The 21,420-nt window shown below is 43.5% G+C and overlaps 1 protein-coding gene across 1 annotated transcript; it reads right to left on the bottom strand.

Moving 5' to 3' along the window:
- Positions 1-1,371: 1,371 nt before the first annotated feature.
- On the bottom strand, positions 1,372-20,715 carry Eaf1 (ELL associated factor 1). The gene is made up of 6 exons (XM_042679646.1): positions 20,251-20,715; positions 18,120-18,214; positions 15,822-15,958; positions 8,087-8,268; positions 6,299-6,529; positions 1,372-4,503 (listed from the first exon to the last, which is right to left on the bottom strand). Exons 1-6 carry the CDS (start codon positions 20,621-20,623, stop codon positions 4,457-4,459), a joined length of 1,065 nt encoding a protein of 354 aa, XP_042535580.1. The 5' UTR covers positions 20,624-20,715; the 3' UTR covers positions 1,372-4,456.
- Between the last annotated feature and the right edge of the window lie 705 nt (positions 20,716-21,420).

Here is a 21,420-nt window from a genome sequence, read left to right as displayed (position 1 = left end):
AACTACACAGGGCTAGAAGTGAAGTGCATGAGTCATTCTGTCACACAAGCACACAGATCTCCAGGTGATGCCATAGCTGGTCTAGGTCTGTGAGCCTTGGCCTGTGTATAGGGTGTTCAGTTTCTTCTGGTGCTGTCTTGCTATGGGGGAACCTGGTACTAGGTTCTGAGCCAAAGTCCTCTGCTACCTTTCATTCTGCCACCTGAGATTGAAGTTATTAGGTTTAATACAGTTCTCTCAATGAGTTGCTCAATTGGCCTTGTTGTAGAGGCTGTGGGGCTTTGCCTAGCACTGCGTTTCACTGCAGTGGGCCTAGGTGGGTTTCAAAGCCAGATCTTAAATCTCTCCTCCTCCCCTAGCAGAAGGGGCCTCTCTCCCCCCTGGGCTGCTTGGAATTTGGAGACAATTACCCTGCAGCCAATTCTTTCCTGCCTGCCTTCTCCAAGGTTTTTTTTTTTCCTTTGTCATACTAAAAGCAGACGGGATTTCACCTAAGATACTTAGCTCTTGTGCAGGTACTTGGGTGTATTAATTCACCATGGTGTGTGTCTGTGAGGGGAGACTGTCAAAGGATCTTAACTGCTACTTTGCTCCACCTCCCTAAAATCCATACCTTTTTGTTGTTGGTGGTTTGGGGGCTTGAACTCTGGGCCTGGGTGCTGTCACTCAGCTCTTCAGCTCAAGGCGAGGACTCTACCTCTTGAGCACCACTTCTGCTTTTTTGGTGGTTAATTGGAGATAAAAGTCTCACAGACATTCCTGCTCAGGCTGGCTTTGAACTGTGATCCTCAGACCTCAGCCTCCTGAGTAGCGAGGATTACAGGCATGAGCCATCAAGCACCCGGCTAAAATTCATACCTTTTAAAGCTGAAATTTATCCTATAGGTTTTGTTTTGGGGGAATAAATTGAGGGCCTTTGGTTCTCTAGGCAAACACTCTAGCATTTGAGCTATTCCTGCCACCTCCAGCTTGTTTTAAAAAACTAGGATATTTTTGTTTGTCTTTGTCAATCGTGGGGCTTGAACTCTGGGCCTGGGCACTGTCCCTCAGCTCTTCAGCTCAAGGCTAGCACTCTACCACTTGAGCCAGAGCACCACTTCTGTTTTTCTGGTGGTTTATTGGAGTCTCATGGACTTTCCTGCCTGGGCTAGCTCTGAACCGTGATCCTCAGATCTCAGCCTCCTGAGCAGCTAGGATTACAGGATGAGTCACTGGCACCCCATGCTAGGATATATTTTGTAAACACCATGTTAAAATCAATTTAGCTAACTATGCTTAAGCACAAAGAATTCTTCAGAGAATCCTCTATTGCGCAGATTTCAAATAAGAAAAAAATTACACTAAGTATATTGAAAAAAATGACATTAAGCATATTGCTGACCTTCATTTTTATTTAAATATATATAGTGATCTTTTAGGAGAAACAATAACAAAAACAATACAGAGAAATATTTTACATAAATGTAAACATGCGTATCTACTTCATAATTAGGAAAAATGAACTTTTAGGCACAAGATTTCTTTGAAAATTGTTAAAGAATAAGACAATGAACCTAAGACAAATATGAGGAACAAAAACACATTTCAGGGTTGGAGGCATGGCTCAGGTGGTAGAGCACCAGCCAATGAGTGAAAGCATCAGATACCAACTTCGAGTCCTGGTCTTGGACAAAAAAAAAAAATAAAAAATAAAAAACACAAAACAACAACACAAAAACATCTTTCACAGACATCAATTGGCCTTATCTTTCAATCTACTGGTTAAGGCCTGAGTTTCAGAAATCCATTCGCCAAATGAAGATATCCAGTTGGCTGTACCTAATATATGCCCACAAGACAGACAAATATTTCTTTCAAAAAAGTGTAATAAATACGTCATTCTCTCTCACACCCACTACTGAATCAGCCTCTCAAATAGGGAAGTAAAGACTTTTAGAATTTCAAGTTTTCCTACTGCTAAAGCACAAAACACAGACACACACACGATTCTGCTACAGAAATGAGTAGCATTATTGTAAATGGCTAGTTTGTGTTAGATGTCCCCAAGTCATTCAGGTTTGAAATAAGGTTTGCCATGGCTTCTCAGACACTTCAGCTTGATGTTCCCTACTTGCCTAATGGCCCATGGAACAGCAGAATTCATCAAACAAAGGAAAAGCAATGGATGATTCCATTAGGGACTTCAGCATGGGTATTTCTAGCTATGGATACCTGGGATATTCTATGTCTATCCTCTGTGCTTCACTGCCTCCTCCCCAACAGGCTACAATGGATGTCTAGTTCAGTGCTGACAGTGCTTTCTTTTAAGGACCCCATTCCAACAGAGCCAAGCAAGAGAAGGGTCAGTTTGGACACATAGGGCCCTGCACATGGGTTTAAACAAACAGGAGAGTCCATGAAGATAGAGCTTATAGAACCTCAGAAGCAAGGCTGGAAGTGCTGGGAACAGAGCAGGAGAAATCTGTGAGGCCACATTCTGAGTTTCCAAGTTGAAGATTTCTTACTCTGGTGGAATGGGGGTAGAACCACCAAAATCTTCTGGCAGAGAACAAAAACCAGAGCCATGCTAGACAGTAACACCATGCATGCAGGGGTAGGTCAGATGGAAGGAAGAGGGCTGATGCTCAGAGAGCTTGCTCAGTGCCACATCTAAGTATTTCCTACAGAAATAAACATCTCACCCAACATGCCAAAATCCACAGTTCTGTCTACACAATTAAAGGCTTTGGAGAAGAAAAGGGTAAAAGAAGGGGCTGGGACTTAAGCAGACATTTTTAGTTCAAGTTCCTGGACCCTGCCTCAGTGAGTAAGTTAAAAACAAAGTAATTCTCACATCCAATAGCAATTCAAGTCTCCAATCCTGACTTTCACCTTCCCTGAGCTGTCACTAGCAAGGATTCTATAGCAATTTTATCAGTTCACTATAAATAAGTTTCTACTTGTCTGCTCATGGACAATGGGTTGGGACCTCAATCACAAGGTTTTGGCACACATCTATCACCTGCACTGGAGCAGAATAACTGGAGCATGCTGTTGGGCAAATGGTTCCTTGCCAGACCTCCAGCTCACTGCAGTTACAATGAGGACAAAATGTGGACCAAGAGGAATACTCTAAGGAAATCCCCCATCATTGACCATCCATTTTCTTTCTAGGTCCAGACGACTTCCATTAGTTCAGGAGGGAGCAGCCACATGAATGGAGGAAGACAATTCATTGTCTTGATGCTCACTAAAGCAGACAGATCTCCTTGGACATGTTCATTCACACAGAGAAAATGGGCTGCTGCACACAGATCACAGGATGACGTAACATATTCGCACGATACAGAACATTTACTAGTGACAAGTTTCCAGCAATGACAGGTTCAGCTGGAAACTGCACCATAGAAGGCAATCTTGTGACATTCTTCTAGTTTTACATAAAAAAATACAGACTAGTCTGAGAGTCAGGCACAGACAGGGTTACAAGAGCATAAACATAAAGACCTTATCAAAGAATGTATTCAATTCATATTGCAGAGCTCCTATCTAGATTTCCATTATGGAAAGCTTGCTGCTGGTTCATCCATTCAGAAAGGTTTTTTTTACCTTCTTGCTTCCACTCCTGCCCCGCACCTCCACCAAAATGCAGCAAACAAGGCAGATCCACGTGGAGCTAGCTGTAAGCCTCCACTGCATCCTGGGCATCAGCTGCGGTAATCTGCTCAGCAGCGTTGTGTATTAGTGATAATCTGGCTGAATCTAATACTTTTTGTTTTGGAATCTAATCTAAGTGCCAATGTACAACTACAAGTTCCAGGTATAAGAATTTTATTAGGTGAAATTCAAAGGAGGAAGCAGTGAAAACACCCTGGCCTGGGGGCAGGAGAGTGGCATGAACCAGCTGTGGGCTTCCCTTTCCTAGTTTTTCAATGAGGGATGGAGTGAGCACAGCTCCAGAGTCCCACCCGGTTGACCCAAGGATTCGAATGAAGTCCATGGCAACATGGGCTTGTCGTTCTGGGTCAGACACAACTTCCTTATCACTTGTGCCACCAACTTCAAGTGGCTTAGCAACTTCTATGTGTCTGAGGTTCCCTCGCCAAAGACTTTCATTTCACAGGTGCAGATCACTTGGCCAAACTGATGGCTGGTGAAGACATGGCATCCTGGTGACCCACACCAGGGTACAGTTGTCTTTTTTTCCACTAGCAATGTTAACCCAATAGAAATAGAATTCTGTTAGTTCTTCTATAGATCTACTTAAACTTTGAAAAGAGATTGTTCAAAAATTACATGAGAAAATCACCCATCACCAGCAAGTTAAAACTTGAATGTCTGAGAGGCCCAGGGCCTCCAACTCCTCCTATAGGCACTGATCCACCGAATTCTCCTTGTGGCGATGGACTCCATGCGAAAGTAGCCCGGTCTTGCAACACGTTAATGCACCAGAGAGAAGATTTCAAAAGATCCAGAGCTAGTCATCACTGTCACTGCCAGACTCGCTTAACTGCAAGTCATTTCCTACAAACAGAAAACAGAATGAAGCCAAAAGTAGAGGAACTACAGACGACTTCCTTGGTGACTCTGCTTTGGGGTAGTAGCCTGCTGTACTGACTTCTTTGCTTCCAGCTGCTTTGGCCATGGAGCCCACTAGATGGCTTTTCTGTAACAACTGTTCACTTGAAAAAGACTTTCTCATAATTCCTTGGCTTGACTGCTCAGCTATCACATTATATTAAGACCTTGCTAATTTAATTAAGGATGAAAATCAATTCAGCTCACTGGAAAAACTGGTACAGTCAACATTTTTAAAGAAATGCTATTTTTGGCATCTGCAAAGCACAGCAATAATAGTACTTATTAGGATACACTAAGGGAAGAGTAGGCTGGACAACCTTTAAATGTGTTAAAAGCAAGAAAATAATTATAAAGAACTAAAACACCATTTAGTATAGTTATACATACTGAGTTAAGAAAATACCATCTGCCACATTGGAAACAGTGTATTATGCTGATCCAACATCTCCTCTGAAACAGCTCTATCCAGGACACTCATTCTCTTAAACCTCAAATCCAAACTATTGATCTTTACCAAGCTCATTTTATAGAATTTAGAATTTAGTAGTGAGTCAACATTTCAGGTAAATATAACAGAAACCCAATTGATACCATTTAGATTTAAAAACAAAAGTGAGTCGGGCACTCATGGCTCACGCCTGTAATTTTAGCTACTTAGAAGGCTGAGATCTAAGGATCAAAGTTCAAAGCCAGATCGGGCAGGATATATCCATGAGATTCTTATCTGCAATTAGCCACATGTGTGCATGTACACACACACACACACGATGCTCTTGAGCACCCACAGTACGGAAGGTGGTTCCTAGGAAGGACTAACCTGGTGCAGTGTCCACAGAGCTGAGGTCAAAATGACCACAATGCAGTGTTAACCAGGCTGGCTACAGCACCTCTACTGCTAGACCTCTAAGTTCTTTTCCATAGACGGTACACTGGGGGAGAACATTCACCAAGGTTCCAGAGAAAGAAGAGCATAACCAATACTGTCTCCTTTTGTGTCTCCAAAAGTCATTTTTGTTCTCTTTTCTGCTGTTTTACTCAATTATTAGCTGTATCAAAGCACCCAAACATTACAATTTCCTTTCTTTCTCTCTTGCCTACAGCTAGTCAGTGTCCAAACACAGGCAGTGGATTCTTTTTTTTGCAGAAGACCTGGAGGCAGTATGGTGACAGGTAGCTCCTTTTAAGCCTGGTACATATAAAAAATAAGCTATTGAGCACTAGTGGTGCACATCTGTAATCCTAGCTACTCAGGAGGCTGAGATCTCAGGACTGAGGTTCGAAGCCAGCCCAGAAAGGCAAATCTATGAGATGCTTATCACCAATTAACCAGCAACTAGCCAGCACTAGAGGTGTAGCTCAAGTGGTAAATTAACTATGAATAAAAAAAGTGGAACAAGAGAAGCACTGAGTTCAAGCCCCAGGATTAGTGTGTGCTCATGTGCGTGCGTGGGCGCATGTGCGCACGCGCACGCGCACACACACACGTACTCTCTCTCTCTCTCAAAAACAAACATCATCCCCTCACATGTTCATGCTTCAGCACTTCCCAGAAATCACAAAACCCATTTTGTCCTGGCTAGAAATGGAAAAGAGAACAGACTTTTAGTTGTGTGCCTCCCTTTCTGATTGCTTGGTAACCTCCTTTCTCCAAACTATCCTTGCTAAGATCCTTTCTTCTGCCTTTTAATGCCTTCCTTCAGGTTTACAAGCTGCATCACAGCCTGCACCAGCCACTTACTGAGCGTGTTCATGAGCTGCGTGCTTCCCTGGGGCCGGCTAGTCCCATTGGCGATGGCGGGCCTGCTGTTGTAGGGCTGCTGGTGTGAAGGCTGTGGAGAGGCTGGGCCATTGTCCTCACCGCCGCTGCTGGAGCTGTCGTCGTCACTTCCAGAGGAGCTCTCAGAGTCCGATGAGCTGCTCCCACTGCTGCTGCTCATCTGCTCAATGATGTCCACTTCAGCCCTCAGCTCTAAAAAAAAGGAAGTCAGGTCACAATCAGCAACGCTTTCAAGGCAGATCACTGAGTGGCTGTTAAGTGATAGAATAATATGCCTCTTCTTAACCTTTTTTATGGGGGGGGGGGGGGGTTGAAGGGGCGGGTCTGGGTGCTGTCCCTGAGCTTCTTTTGCTCAAGGCAAGTGCTCGACCACTTAAGCCACAGCGGCTTTTTTTGAGTAGTTTATTGGAGATATGAGTCTCATGGACTTTCCTGCCCAAGTTGGCTCCAAACCAGGATCCTTGATCTCAGCCTCCTGAGTAGTGAGAATTAACAGGCCACTAGTCCCTGGCTTCCTGACTTTTATATACTGACCACTTTCCACTGATGAAAAGCAAGGAAGAAAGTGCAAGAATGACCACACATTTTTCCTTCCCCAATATCCCATGTGGTTCCTTTAGGTATGACTAGCAAGAAGTAACCACTTCTGATCTAACCCCTACTAAGCTCCAGTGGGGACTTCCACAAGAACATTCTAGAACCCTCCGGGGGGGGGGGGGGAGGGGGGGGGAAATCAAGCAGTGTAGTAACAATGTATGGAGTGCAGTGACCTTATTTGTCAGAAGGGAGCATTTCTACAGGAAAGAAAAGCAAGCTTCCCAAGAATACTTATTTATCTTTCCTTTCCTTTTTCTACTATAGGTTTCATAAAATTTATAAATATGGATAGGGCACTTAGCCTCATAACTTCTAAGAATCTGGAAGACCAAAATCATCCATTATGTAAGGAGAAAGCCAAGGTAAATATGTCTTGAGTTTGCAGTGAAGAGAAGTCTTCTAGGCCTGAATCCATATCCATAGCCTCTTTCCTATTTATACACTTGGTGTCAAAACACGTTGAAAATTTATTCAATTTTAGATCTATTTTTCAGATAGAGTCTCATGCTTTCGCTTGAGCCAATGTGAATCACGGTCTCTTATTTATGTTTCCTGTAAGCTGGGATGACAGGCGGGTTGCTGCTGTGCCCAGATAATGGTTGTGATAATTTCATGAGCTTTTCCCCCCAGGCTGGTCTCAAACTATGATCTTTCTGCTCTCAACTTTCCAAGTAGCTGAGATTTCAGAAGTGGGCCACCATGCCCAGCTATTTGGGATCTCACTATATAGCCCAAGCTGACCTCAAACTCATTACCTCCTACATCTGCCTCCTAAGTGCTGGGATGACAGGCATGCCGGATCCACTTTTCCCAGCTTGGTTAGGATAGTTTTAGTGCCACTCTAATTGGATCAGCAGAGAACTGAGAAACACCACAACATGTGTTTTTCACCCCCAAATTCTTAGACTTTTTTTTTTCAGTCAGACTTACAGGCATGTCCTATGGCACTTCAGCTGGCAGTCCTGCTTATTCAACCCCAAGCTTCTAAGAATGTTGCCAAGGCAGTCACAAAGCAAGTCACAATTCCTGAACCCACTCTTGTCATATGAGACGGGTGGAGGAGGCCCCTGCCGTCATCAGCTCTGGGACAGTGCAAGTCAGTGCAGTCATGCCCCTAGAACACCCTACTGCCTGCTAATTACATGGCTCTACCTCTTTTGATGTCATCCAGCTGAGGTTCAGGTGAAGGGTTATCCTTTACGGGAGAAGTTTTGGGTCCAACTGGAGGCTTTGTTGGAGCTCTGAATGGCATGGGTGGTGGAGGTGGTGGTGGCTGAGGGGGGCGAGTGGGCTGCTGTTCCATTCGGGCCTGAATTTTACTGCTGCCCTCCGCTCTGAAATGAAACAGTCATTAGGTCAGACAGGTTAAAACAGTGGTTTTGTTAGGTGACTGTGCCCCTAGAAGTCTCGGCAAACTCCAGGCTCTTTCCAGAAACTGCAAAACACTGATATCTGTAATTTTAATATGAGAATCCACTTAATGACTGCATGTTGACAGCATTCCAGTACTGTACTATGCATCCTGGATATAGAGATGAAAATACAATAGACTCACTGACCCTCAAGGAGCTCACACTTTCTGCTCCTGACAGTCTCTATGTATTCCAGGTTGGCCTTGAACTCAATATCTTCCTCCCTCAGCCTCTGTACTGCTGAGATTAGAGGTGCACTACCACTTCTAGCAGTAATTCGTACTTTACAGCAAAGAGATAAAATAGATAAGGTATAGTACAGTTATAAGAACCTGTTACTAGAAAATAAGATTATTTGATTTATATGCAATATAAAGTTACAATAATGAATGCATAAATTCTGAAACAAATTAGCCCTTGTAAATTACTGTTTAGTTTGTTTTGTTTTGTTTTTGTTGGTCGTGGGGCTTGAACTCTGGGCCTGGGCACTGTCCCTCAGCTCTTCAGCTCAAGGCGAGCGTTCTACCACTTGAGCTACAGTGCCACTTCCCGTTTTCTGGTGGTTTATTGGAGATAGGAGTCTCATTCTTTCCTGTTCAGACTGACTTTGAACCGCAATCCTCAGATCTCAGCATCCTGAGTAGCTACGATTATAGGCATGAGCCACCAGCGCCCAGCTACTGTTTAGTTTTATATTATCTATTTACTGCTCGTTTGCTATGTTAGAGTTCTTTTCCAAACTGATAAAACTATTCATTAATGATTTTTACAAATGGACAAGTCCAGTGATTCCTAAACTTTAGCACATGAACAAGCACCTGAAGCTCTCTTGTAGCTTCTGACCTGGTGGGTCCTGAGATTCTGCATCCCAGTGCATGGGGATGTGCTGACAGTCCCCAGGCCATACTCAGTAGACAGGGAGCAGATCATTATATCAGGTACTGGGGACTGAACTCAGGGCCTTGCGCTTACTTGCTCAGCTGGCACTCTACCACCTGAGCCATGCGTCCATACCTACTTTTATTGGGTATTTTGGAGATGGAGTTTCATAGTCTTTTCTGCCTGGGCTGGCAATCCTCCAAATCTCATTCTCCTTAACAGCATGGATTACAGGTGTGAGCCAGTAAAGCCCAACTATAAATATAAAGCTTAATCCTCACAGGGCATTACAGAAACAATAATAGGATTAATAAAAATTAGCTTAATCCCAGACTAGTATATCCAGCAAAGCTAGCATTCACATTTGATGGAGAAACTAAAATTTTTAATAGTAAAGAAAAACTAAATGAATTCATAAGCAATAAACCAGCAGTACAAAGAATCTTAAAAGGGGATTACAATCTGAAGAAAACAATCAAGAATAGGGATCCTTACCAGATATATATCACTAGGAGACCAACTTAGTAAACACAGGAGGAAAGGAAAGAAGAAAAACTTAGGAAAGCAAGAAAATGACAGAAAACACAATGCACCTCTCTATAATAACCATAAATACTAATGGCTCAATTCACCAATCAAAAGAAAAAGAACTGCAGATTGGATCAGAAAACAAGATCCATCAACTTGTTGTCTTCAAGAGACCCATCTCACAGCTAAAGACAAAAACTCTGAATGAAAGGATGGAGGAAGATCTACCATGCAGATGCTCCCAGCAAGAAGGAAGGATATGCCATCTGATAGCTAATAAACTTAACATTAAAATTATTACAAAATGACAAAGAAGGTCACTACATATTAATACAGGGAACAATCCAAGAAGAGGATATCACCATTGTCAATCTATACTTTCCAAACATTGGTGCACCAAAATATGTTAAGCAAATACTCTCAGACTTACAGAAAAAGATAGATATAAATACAATAATTCTAGGAGACTTTAATACTCTACTCTCACCAAAGGACAAGTCTACCAACCAGAGAATTGGAAAAGACGTCTCCAAATTAAGTGATGCCATATCTTCAATGGACTTAACTGATATATACCGAGTTTTCCACACTCTTTTCAGCAGCCCATGGGACATTCTCCAAAATAGATCATATCTTAGTTCATACAAGGAATTTAAGCAAATACAAGAGGATCAACATAATTCCCTGTATTTAATCTGACCATAGTGGAATCAAGTTCGTTCTCAATGACAAAGCATATAGTAGAAATTACTCAAACACACGGAAATTAAACAGCATACTTCTGAGCAAGATCTGGATCACAGAAGAAATTAAAGAAGAGCTTAGAAAGTTCCTACAATTCAATGAAAATGAATATACATCACAAAGAAAGCTATGGGATATGGCAAAAGCAGTCCTGAGGGGCAAATCTATTGCTCTCAGTGCACATATCAAGAAAACAGAGATAGACCAAGTAAATAATCTTATGATATAACTAAAACTGCTAGAGAAACAAGAAAAAGATGAACCTAAAGTTACTAGATGTAGTGAGATAACCAAAATAAGAGCTGAAATTATCGAGATAGAGACTAAGAAAACCATAAATAAAATTAATAAAACAAAAAGCTGGCTTTTTTGAAAAAATAAATCAATAAAATTGACAAAACTCTGGCAAGACTAACTAAAAAAAGAAGAGAGTAGACCCAAATCACTAAGATCAGGGATGCCACGGGAAAAATTACAACTAATACCCAAGATATGCAAACAATTATAAAAAACTATTTCCAGACTCTAATCTCACTAAGGAAGGAAAAACCTAGCAGAAATGGATGAATTTCTACAGAAATACAAACTGCCCAAACTGAACCAAGAAGAAATAAGTCAATTAAATAAGCCAATAACTTATAATGAGATAGAGGAAGCAATCAGAAGTCTTCCAAGGAAAAGCCCAGGACCAATGAATTCTCTATGGAATTCTGTAGGACTTTTAAAGAGGAACTAATACCCATATTCCTCAAGCTCTTCTGAGAGGGAACAATCCCAAACTCATTCTATGAAGCCAATATCACATTCATCCCCAAACCAGGCAAAGACCCAACAGAAAAAGAGAACTACAGATCAATCTCTTTGATGAACACAGATGCAAAGCTCCTCAATAAAATCTTAGCCAACAGAATCCAGAAACACATTATGAACAAGTAGGCTTCACCCCAGAGATGCAGGGATGGTTTAGCATACGTAAATCAATAAATGTAATCCCTCACATCAACAGATCCAAGGTCAAGAACCACATGATTATCTCCATTGACACAGAAAAGGCTTTTGATAAAATACAACATTCATTCATGTTAAAAGCTCTGGAGAAAATAGGAGTAGAAGGAACATTCCTTAAAGCAATAAAAGCCTTATATGATAGACCAATAGCCAATATTATATTAACAGGGAAAAACTACAACCAATTCCCCTAAAAACAGGAACAAGGCAAGGATGCCCACTCTTGCCACTCCTCTTCAATATAGTTCTGGAATCCTTAGCCAGAGCAATAAGGTAAGAAAAAGACATTAAAGGGATCCACATAGGGGAGGAAGAAGTTAAACTCGCTTTTTGCAGATGACATGATTTTATATCATAATGATCCCAAAAGCTCCACCCCCAAACTCTTAGAGTTTATAAAGTACTTCGGCAAAGTAGCAGGATACAAAATTAACCCAAAAAATCAGTCACCAGCAATATACCAGCAGAAAGGGAAATCAAGGAAATAACCCCATTCACAATAATCTCAAAAAAATTTAAAATATCTAGGAATTAACCTTACCAAAGATGTAAAGGATCTATTTTAAAAAAAGAAATCATACAGGACACCAGAAAATGGAAAGCCCTTCCATGTTCTTGGATAGGCAGAATTAATATAGTGAAAATGGCCATACTGCCATACATTGATATATCAATGGCCATACATTGATATATAAGTTCAATGCAATTCTCATTGAAATCCCAATGATGTACTTTACCGAACTAGAAAAAAAAAAAAAACAGTTAAAAAATTCATATGGAACAACAAAAGACCCAGAATAGCTAAAGCAATTCTAGACAAAAGAAAATGCAGGAGGGATCATGATACCATACTTCAAGCTCTACTATAGAGCCATAATAACAAAGACACCTTAGTATTGGCACAAAAAGAGACCCAAAGACCAATGAAACACATTAGAAGACCCAGAAATGAAACCACACATACAGTCAGTTGATATTTGACAAAGGAGCCAAAGACATACAGTGGAAGTACAGCCTCTTCTACTGGTGCTGGGAAAACTGGGCAGCCACATGCAGAAAAGTAAAAGCGGACCCAGCCTGTCACCATGCACTAACATCAACTCAAAATGGATTAAAGACTTTAACATCAAACCTGAATCTCTGAAACTACTGCAGGACAGAGTAGGAGAGACACTTAAACTTATAGGCACAGGCAGTAACTTCCTGAACAGAGTCCCAGGGTCACAACAAATTGGAGAAAGACTCAATAAATAGGACCACCTTAAAATAAAAAGGTTTAAAATAAAATAGTTTCTGCACAGCTAAAGAAATAGCAACCAAGCTAGAAAGACAGCCAACTAATTGGGAAAAAATATTTATCAGCAATATATCAGACAAGGGCCTAATACCCATTATATAGGGAACTCAAGAAACTAACCCCTCCCAAATCTAACAAACCAATCATTAAATGGGCAAGGGAGCTAAAGAGAGACTTCTCAGAAGAAGAGATAAAAATAGCAAAGAAACACATGAGAAAATGTTCATCAACCCTGGCTGTAAAGGAAATGTAAATAAAACAACTCTGAAGACACCACCTTACCCCAGTCAGAATGGCCCACATCCTAAATTCAGCCAATGACAATTGCTGGAGGGGATGCGGATAAAGAGGAACCCTAGTGCATTGCTGGTGGGAATGTACACTAATACAACCACTTTGGAAAGCAGTCTGGAGGTACCTCAGAAAGCTAAATATAGACCTCCCCTATGACCCAGCCATACCACTCCTAGGCATCTACCCCGAGCAATAGGAACCAGGAGACAAGGACACATGCACCTCCATGTTCATTGAAGCACTGTTCACAATAGCAAAGATATGGAAACAACCCAGATGCCCCACTACAGATGAGTGGATCCAAAAATTGTGGTATCCATATACAATGGAATATTATGCAGCCATTAGGAAGGAAAACATAATGGCATTTTCAGGGAAATGGAAGGAACTACAGCAAATCATTTTGAGCGAGGTAAGCCAAGAGCAAAGAGATAAAAACGGCACATGATCTCCCTGATATGTGGATGCTAAAGCCAAAATGTAAGGAGATATGACAAAGTAAACGGGACTCAAGAAACAAAGGACTTCTACTCGCTTTGTCATATCATTGCTAAATGACTCCATGTTCTTGACCACATATATGATATATATATGCGCACATCTGAGGGAAGCTAGGAGGAGGATACAGAATCAGAGGGAAACAGGAAAATATAGAACAGAAGGGTCCATCAGCTGCACTGGACATTGAGGAAAATCAAGTAAGCAACTGAAAGGTAGCAATGGGAGGGAGGGAATGAAAGGGAAAAAGGGAACAGCTTACACTAAGCAAAAAGTCTGAAGGGCAACACTTTTCCTAGGAGAGACATTTGATAAAATGACTCTTGATCACAGACATGTTTACAAATGAAAGATGCCTTTAGGAAGGAACATCTGGTTAAATAAACCCATCCTTTAACTATAAAATGATGTTCAAAGAGATCACATGATAACCAGACATGGTATATCTGGGCCCAAATGATAATGTCAAGCAACAGCAAAAATGACTAAGCACACCAGATACTCGGAACAAAGGAAAACACTCATCTGAAGGAGCACTACACAGAACATCTGCTTTTCCACCATAAAAACCTGTGTTGCTGGGTGCCAGTGGCTCACGCCTGTAATCATAGCTACTCAGGAGACAGATCCGAGTATCATGGTTTGAAGCCAGCCCAGATAGGAAAGCCCATGAGACTTTTATCTCCAAACACACACCTAAAAGGAAGTGGCACTGAGGCTCAAGTTGCAGAGCATTAGCCTTGAGCACCAAAGCTCAGGGACAGTGCCAGGCCCTGAGTGCAAGCCCCAGGATGGTATAAACAAAAAAACCTATGGTAGCAAACCAGCTCAGTTTGTCTCCTTCAGGATACCTACATTTACCTATTAGACAAAGCATGCTTTGCTTTCTGCTTGCTTGCTCAAGCTCAGACTTGTGTAAACCTTGAATGCAAAGTCCAAAACTTTAACAGAAGCTCCTCAGACCCTTACCAGTGACAGGGGACAGAGGAGTTAACATTGCTGATACCACACTATGAGCAAGCAGACCTTCATTTCCTTATAAAACCAGAAAAGACAAGGTTTAATTATTGTTTTAATAACATCTTCAATTAATTGAAGCAATTCAGTTTCAAAAACTTGAAGTTACATCAGTCACAAAAACCAGGGAATAGTCAGAAACAATGAAAGAATGATCAGGAGTACTGCATTTTTAAATCTGTTCTTAACAGTCATGGCTTTATTCAAAACACATTTGCAGGAGCCGGGCGCTGGTGGCTCACGCCTGTAATCCTAGCTACTCAGGAGGCTGAGATCTGAGGATCGCGGTTCAAAGCCAGCCCGGGCAGGAGACACCGTGAGACTCCTATCTCCAATAAACCACCAGAAAACGGGAAGTGGCGCTGTAGCTCAAGTGGTAGAGCGCTCGCCTTGAGCTGAAGAGCTGAGGGACAGCGCCCAGGCCCAGAGCTCAAGCCCCACGACCGACAAAAAAAAAAAAAAGAAACTCAGAAACTCTAGTTTAAGTATCATTCAGGCCTTCAATTTCCACACTGACACACAGGCAATTATCAAGGACTAACTCTGTTACCTCCTCCAGGGCTCTGTTCCTTAACTCCAGGCTAATCTTCCTTTTCATCTCCATGTCCTCCTGTTCTTCTGTTACTATTCTTTTCCTTTATTCCTTTCCCACTACAATCCTAATTTTTTTTTATTGTGAAAATACTGTACAGAGGGGTTACAATTACATGGGCAAGATAATGAGTACATTTCTTATCAAGCATTGTAGCCTCCTCCTTTGTTTCCCCTTCCCATCCCTTCCCAGACTCCCCCTACCCCCCATACAATCCTAATTTTTTTTTAAAAAAGATTTGGAAATGAATGAAAAGCAGATATAAATGCCCACAACCACCAAATAGATGTAGAGGAGAAAGAATAGCAAATGGGAGTCCAAGGAGTTAGGACTCTTAACTTGACTGCTCCCACTTCCTTGTCCACGCATGCATGCATGCATGCATGCACACATGCACGCCCACAGTTCCTTCAATGGCTTCAATGGCTGCTTGGAGACTGAGCCTCCATGACCACAACAAGGTTTAGAAATAACATACGAGGAAGAAAAAAAAGATAACATATTAGTGGCTGGGGATGTAGCTCAGTGGTAGAGTACTTGCCTAGCACACAAAATACCCTCTGTTCCAGTTTGACCACAAATGAGAGGAAAGAAAGGTCATATAAATCCAAATCATACCTTGTTTTCTTCACCTGAATGCTGCTACTGAGTTTTTCCAGCACATATTCACCAGTGTCATGATTAATAATAAGCACACAGTCTTTCTGGTAAGGCCGTTTGTTCCCCTTGAATACAGTCATTGGCGGTGTAGAACCCTGTTACCGCAAAATACAAGATTATCTAACTAAACCAGTTATAAACACCAAAATGTATACATGACCCTACTTCATCAAATCTTTCATCAGAGTTACTCAAGAACAGAAAGAAAGCTGGGTGCCAATGGCTCACACCTGTAATCCTACTCAGGAAGCTGAGTTCTGAGGATCACCGTTCAAAGCCAGCCCAGGCAGGAAAAGTGGGTGAGACTTATCTTCAATTAACCACCAGAAAACCGGAAGTGGCGCTGTGGCTCATGTGGCACAGTGCCCCCTTTGAGCTGAAGAGCTGAGGGGCAGCACCCAGGCCCAGAGTTTAAGCCCCACGACAAAAAAAAAAAAAAAAAAAGTAGAAAGAACTGATTTCTATTTTAACTCCTACTGGTAGCCCAGACAAAATACTACAGCAAGAACCTTTGTAAATATGCAACTGGTTCTAGGTAAACAAGAAATGTATAATGAGGGACCAGGCACAATGGTTCACAACTATAATCCCAGCAGTTGGGCAGTGGAAATGAGGAGAACTGAGTTTCAAAGACCAGACTAGGCAAAAAAATTCATGAGATCTTTATCTCAACAATTAAGCTGGTCTGATGGTGCACTCATAAGCGCAGCTACACAGGAGGTATGAATAGGAGAATCATAGTCTGAGTCCAGAAAAGGAAGAAAACTATGATATCCTATCAAAAAATAAAGCAAAAAGAGATGGGGATGTGGCTCAAGTAGTAGAATGTCTAGCAAGTATAAGGCTGAGTTCAAACTCTACTACTTCCAAAGAGGGGGAAAAGTGGGAGGGAAGGAAGGAAAGAAAAAAAAAAACAGTACAAAAAAATTTAAAATTATACATGTTTCTAAGGGACTGGGGAAATGTTACAGCAAACATCCAACAGAGTATCCTCCAAGGGCATGTCACTAGCCTGATTTGCTCAGAGCAAATATAATCTGCTCCCACTGTGCTCAGGCCATAGAATAATATCTTTCAGCCAGCCATCTGGGCTCTGTGGGCTCCTCAGGAGAAGGTTCTCTAAGATCCTCAAGTTCTTTCCTGCTAAGGGCTTTAACAAGACTCCAGCCTGCTACATCTGTACCCTACTTCTCAATTTGTCAACCTTCAGCTAAGCTCAAAGGTTACTGAAGGAGGCCTTCCCTGATTTTCTAGAATAACTGACATATTTCCTTATATTTATTCAAGCTTGTTACTTATGTGATATGTGCAATAAAGACAAGAAATAAGCTTTATTCAGGGTTGTATTAGTGCTTACTAACCGATCCAATACACAGTATTTAACAAATACAGGATTTAATGTCTTGCTTAGAATCAAAATCAGCTTAGCTCTTTGACTCTGTCGTTATATTTCTACTGTAGTAGAAATTTAGAGTGGGAAGGCCCTTAGGGACCATTTACCTAACACTTCCATTTTTACATTTGGGAAAACAGGTCCAAAGGGAGATGATGTAACCTGCCACAGACAACAAGTAATGAAATAGCAGTTTGAATGGACAAATAAGTCATCTTTCTTCAACCTGGAAGTTTTCAGGTCTCTCCAGAGACTTTCTGTTGTATCACCAGATACCAACAACTTACTATGTTCCAGGAAAGAGGTGAGAGATGTACTGATTTGGTTCACTAAGAGCATTTTGTGAGTTCCTTTGGGCTTTGTGATCAGAGTGCTATCCCAGACAGAATTTTATAGAAGTCCTTCCTACAAAGAGTTCAATGACACTTGTAACTGAATTTTTTATTCCTGAATTACCAAACCAGAGTTCCTGCCTGGGTCTAGTAGCACACACTTAAGCCTTCACTGATATGCTCAAAAGCTGTTATGACTACACAGCAGCAGGGCAGCTGGCACCTTTCCTTTTGGACTTGGGAAAAGAGTTATGCATGTCTAACAGAGGACCTGAGTGTTCAGGCAGAATCTTGCTGACTCTACAGCACACAGTGGGGAAAGGGAGCTTGGGGAAGATGACAATCACTTCAAATCAGATGTTGGAATAACAAAAATTTCACACTACTCCATCCTTCAAAATTCCCTTTCTACTTATGTTAGCACTCGAGTAATCTAAAAATTTCTAAAGAGTAGAAAATACAATTTACAATAACAATACAATGATTCACTGTGATCTGACATTAAAACCAGTAACAATGAAATAAACTTACAGGGATATGTGGCAGGGTGATTGTGACTTCATCTCCTTTGCCAACCTGAAGCTCTCCTTCACAAGAAGTGTCTATAGATGCGGGCTTAAAATCATCTAAAGGAAAAGGAAGAGTATTTCTCATCACCAGGTGAATTAGATTAAGGACTTCCTGGGCATTTTCTCTCAGGAATTAAAGTTCTATCACACACAAAAAAATGATGTAGCATTCTTAATTTATCATGGCAAATTTGACATATGCAAAAACAGAGAGAATGAGCTCAAGAACTTTAGTCTAACTTTAATAACTGACAAATAAGGAACACTTCCACATACTTTTCCTTCAACCCTCTCTAGATTTTGATGGAAATTCTTTCTCCCAATGGACACTTGGAAACTAATACCCCATCATCTACAATAAAACGTTTATCAGAGTTGTAAGGATAAGAGCAATAAAACATATGAAGAAGATTCTTGACTGTAAAAGCTTGCATGAAATATGACAGACACAGCATTCTAGATGTTTTTATTTTGCACATAAAAGGAAATTGCTGCACTCAAGTTCCATAGCTATGGAGGAAAAAAAAAAAACTTCTGAAGACAGACTCACTTTTTATATTAAGATACACTCGTCTCAAACTGCAGGCCACCTGCACTTAAATTCCCTACTGCCAAGCTGGGTGCTGGTGGCTCATGCCTGTAATCCTAGCTACTACTCAGGAGGCTGAAATATGAGGATCAAGATTCAAAGCCAGCCCAGGCAGAAAAGTCCCTGGGGAGACTCTTATCTCCAATTAATCATGCAAAAACAGAAGAGGAGCTGTGGCTCGAAGTGGCAGAGCATTAGCCTTGAGCAAAAGAGTTCAGGGATAGGAGGAGTTCAAGCCCCACAACCGATAAACAAAATTACCCACTGCTCTTATCATAAGCTAAGGAAATGTCTGAGCAACCATCTCTCATATTCCCAACGTGTTCTCTTTGAAAAAGCTGAATCTGCTGTCAGCAAGAAGCAGTTATGGTCTGCCAAGTGACCACACAAAGATGAAACTTCATTATCTTACACACCCTCTTCCTAAGTGTTGAGTCACATCTATTTGCCTCTCTGACAAAAACAAGTATTAACACCACAGGAAACCAGAAGCTTGTGAATCATAGAGGGATGCTCAGTCAGCCAAAATACCCAGGACAAAGTGGCAGTGCCTCTCTCCAGAGAGTCTATAATCATGTGGAAAAGGACCCTGCATAATGACCATTTTCCAACATTACTTATGTCTGCTCTCTTCTGTTTCCAAACATAGATGAAACTTGAACCTACACCAGGCTCAAAGACTCTCATTCTTCATCCACAAGGGACTTGATCTAAAATCAGGGTGCTATAGGTGACCTAACATCAGTGTCAAATGAGACAAGGGAGGAGAGGAGTGATGGATCGCAGAAAAGATGTGGGAGTCCTTATTCGAGAGGCAAAGTAGTGTCAGGATGGAAGAATCAAGGCCGCAGGGATCAGAAAACGGAGGAAAGAAAGGAATGGAATCGGAAGTGTATAAGGCTCAGATCACACGAAGAGTGTTAGAAATGGAGCGCTCTGAGGGGATAGCTAGACAGTGGGGGAGCTGGGTAGGAAGGCGACTGGGAAGAAAGATCTGGAGCTCAAAAGGAGGGCAGTGTGTCTGGATGACTGGGAGCAGGGCATGGCACACGAAAAGGAGCAACGTTAGGTAAAAAGAATCGCTGGGAAGGACCGACGATTGTTTTGGGAGCCGACTGGAAAAACAAGATCAGACCCGAGTGTCTGAGAATCCAGAGTGACAGAAGGAACTGACGTCGGCAGGGGGCTCCCCGGCCTCGGGAGGGCGGAGGGAAACCGGGGGGGGGGGGGCGCGCCGGGGGGGGGGCGCGCCGGGGGGGGGCGCGCCGGGGGGGGGGCGCGCCGGGGGGGGGGGACGCGCCGGGGGGGGCGCGCCGGGGGGGGCGCGCCGGGGGGGGCGCGCCGAGGGGGGGACGCGCCGGGGGGGGGGCGCGCCGGGGGGGGGCGCGCCGAGGGGGGGACGCGCCGGGGGGGGGGGACGCGCCGGGGGGGGGCGCGCCGGGGGGGGGCGCGCCGGGGGGGGGGCGCGCCGGGGGGGGGCGCGCCGGGGGGGGGCCCGACTCACAGCGGATGGTGTGGAAGGAGGCGCGCGGCCGCTTCTCGAAGCTCTCCCCGAGCCGCAGGCAGTGTTCCTCGCGGTCCAGCAGCGGGTTCGCCGTCCCGTTCATGGCCCCGCACGAGCCCCGCGCCCGCACCGGCGCTCTCCGGGCGCCGCCGCCGCCGCAGCCCGAGCTCCCGGCGCCCGCGGCGGGAAGGACGGAGCTGCCGGGACCCCGTTCCGGAGCACGCGGACAACTCAGCCCGCGCCCACCCGGGTCCGGACACAAGTCTTCTCCGCGTCGGGGCGGGGGAATACTTCGAGGAAGCAAGGCCACCGTACTTCCGGCGCAGGGGAGGGACTTCCGGGTTCCCAGCGGAAGCGGCAGGGGCGGCGCCATGGTAAGGGAAATCCGCCCCGAGAGTTCGCGAGGCAGATGATTGCGGGCTCGGGTGGTCTTCACCTCGTGTCACCACCGAGTCCGGAGCTAGGCCGAGGGTAAGTGCGCCCTCCCTACGTCGCTGGCTAACCCGGGAGCCGATGTTGGCGAGGCCCGGGCGTGCTGGCGGCCTGGACTGCCGGCGTCGCGCGGAGACCCTGCGGATCTGGCCTAGATTTCCCTCGCGAGTCCCGAGGAAAAAGGACCCTGGGGGACCCAAGCCACAGGTCACCGGGTCACTTCCCCGTCTGACTCGGTGATGGCGCTGCGAGTGCCTCGGTCCTCGGATGGTGACGCTTCCCTCGGGTCCGAGCGACAGCCTTTGAGTGCGATTAGAAATCGGGCGGCTCCGTGTAGCTCCGTCTCCGTCTCCGGCGGGAGGCGACTACAGAACTCCAAGCCCAAAGCCAGGATCCCGCTTCTCTCACTCAGTCCCGCAGCTACCCTGTTCACGGATACCGACACTGTAGTTTTTTCTTCCCAAGGTTTTTCAGTAAATTCATGTATACTTTTTTTGTAAACCTAACCGATTTCTTGCAAGAGTTGACTCCTTCTTGGTTCGGTGACTGAGGCATTTCTGACAACGGGTAGGGACAACATCTTGGTCTTTGTGACCTCTCCTAGAGAGCTGGGGTTTTGTGTAAAGTCATCTGCTAAATGTTTGGTGACTTGAATCCAGTGTCTCCAAGAAACCTCTAACCCAACGTCTTGAACTATTTTACAACCACAAATACCAATGTTCTAAAAAAAAAAAAAAA

The sequence above is a fragment of the Dipodomys spectabilis genome, unplaced genomic scaffold (genome assembly GCF_019054845.1).
Source record: "Dipodomys spectabilis isolate Male_0828 unplaced genomic scaffold, ASM1905484v1 ptg000054l, whole genome shotgun sequence".
Classification (NCBI taxonomy): Eukaryota; Metazoa; Chordata; class Mammalia; order Rodentia; family Heteromyidae; genus Dipodomys; species Dipodomys spectabilis.
This window is presented reverse-complemented; position numbering and strand designations above follow the sequence as displayed.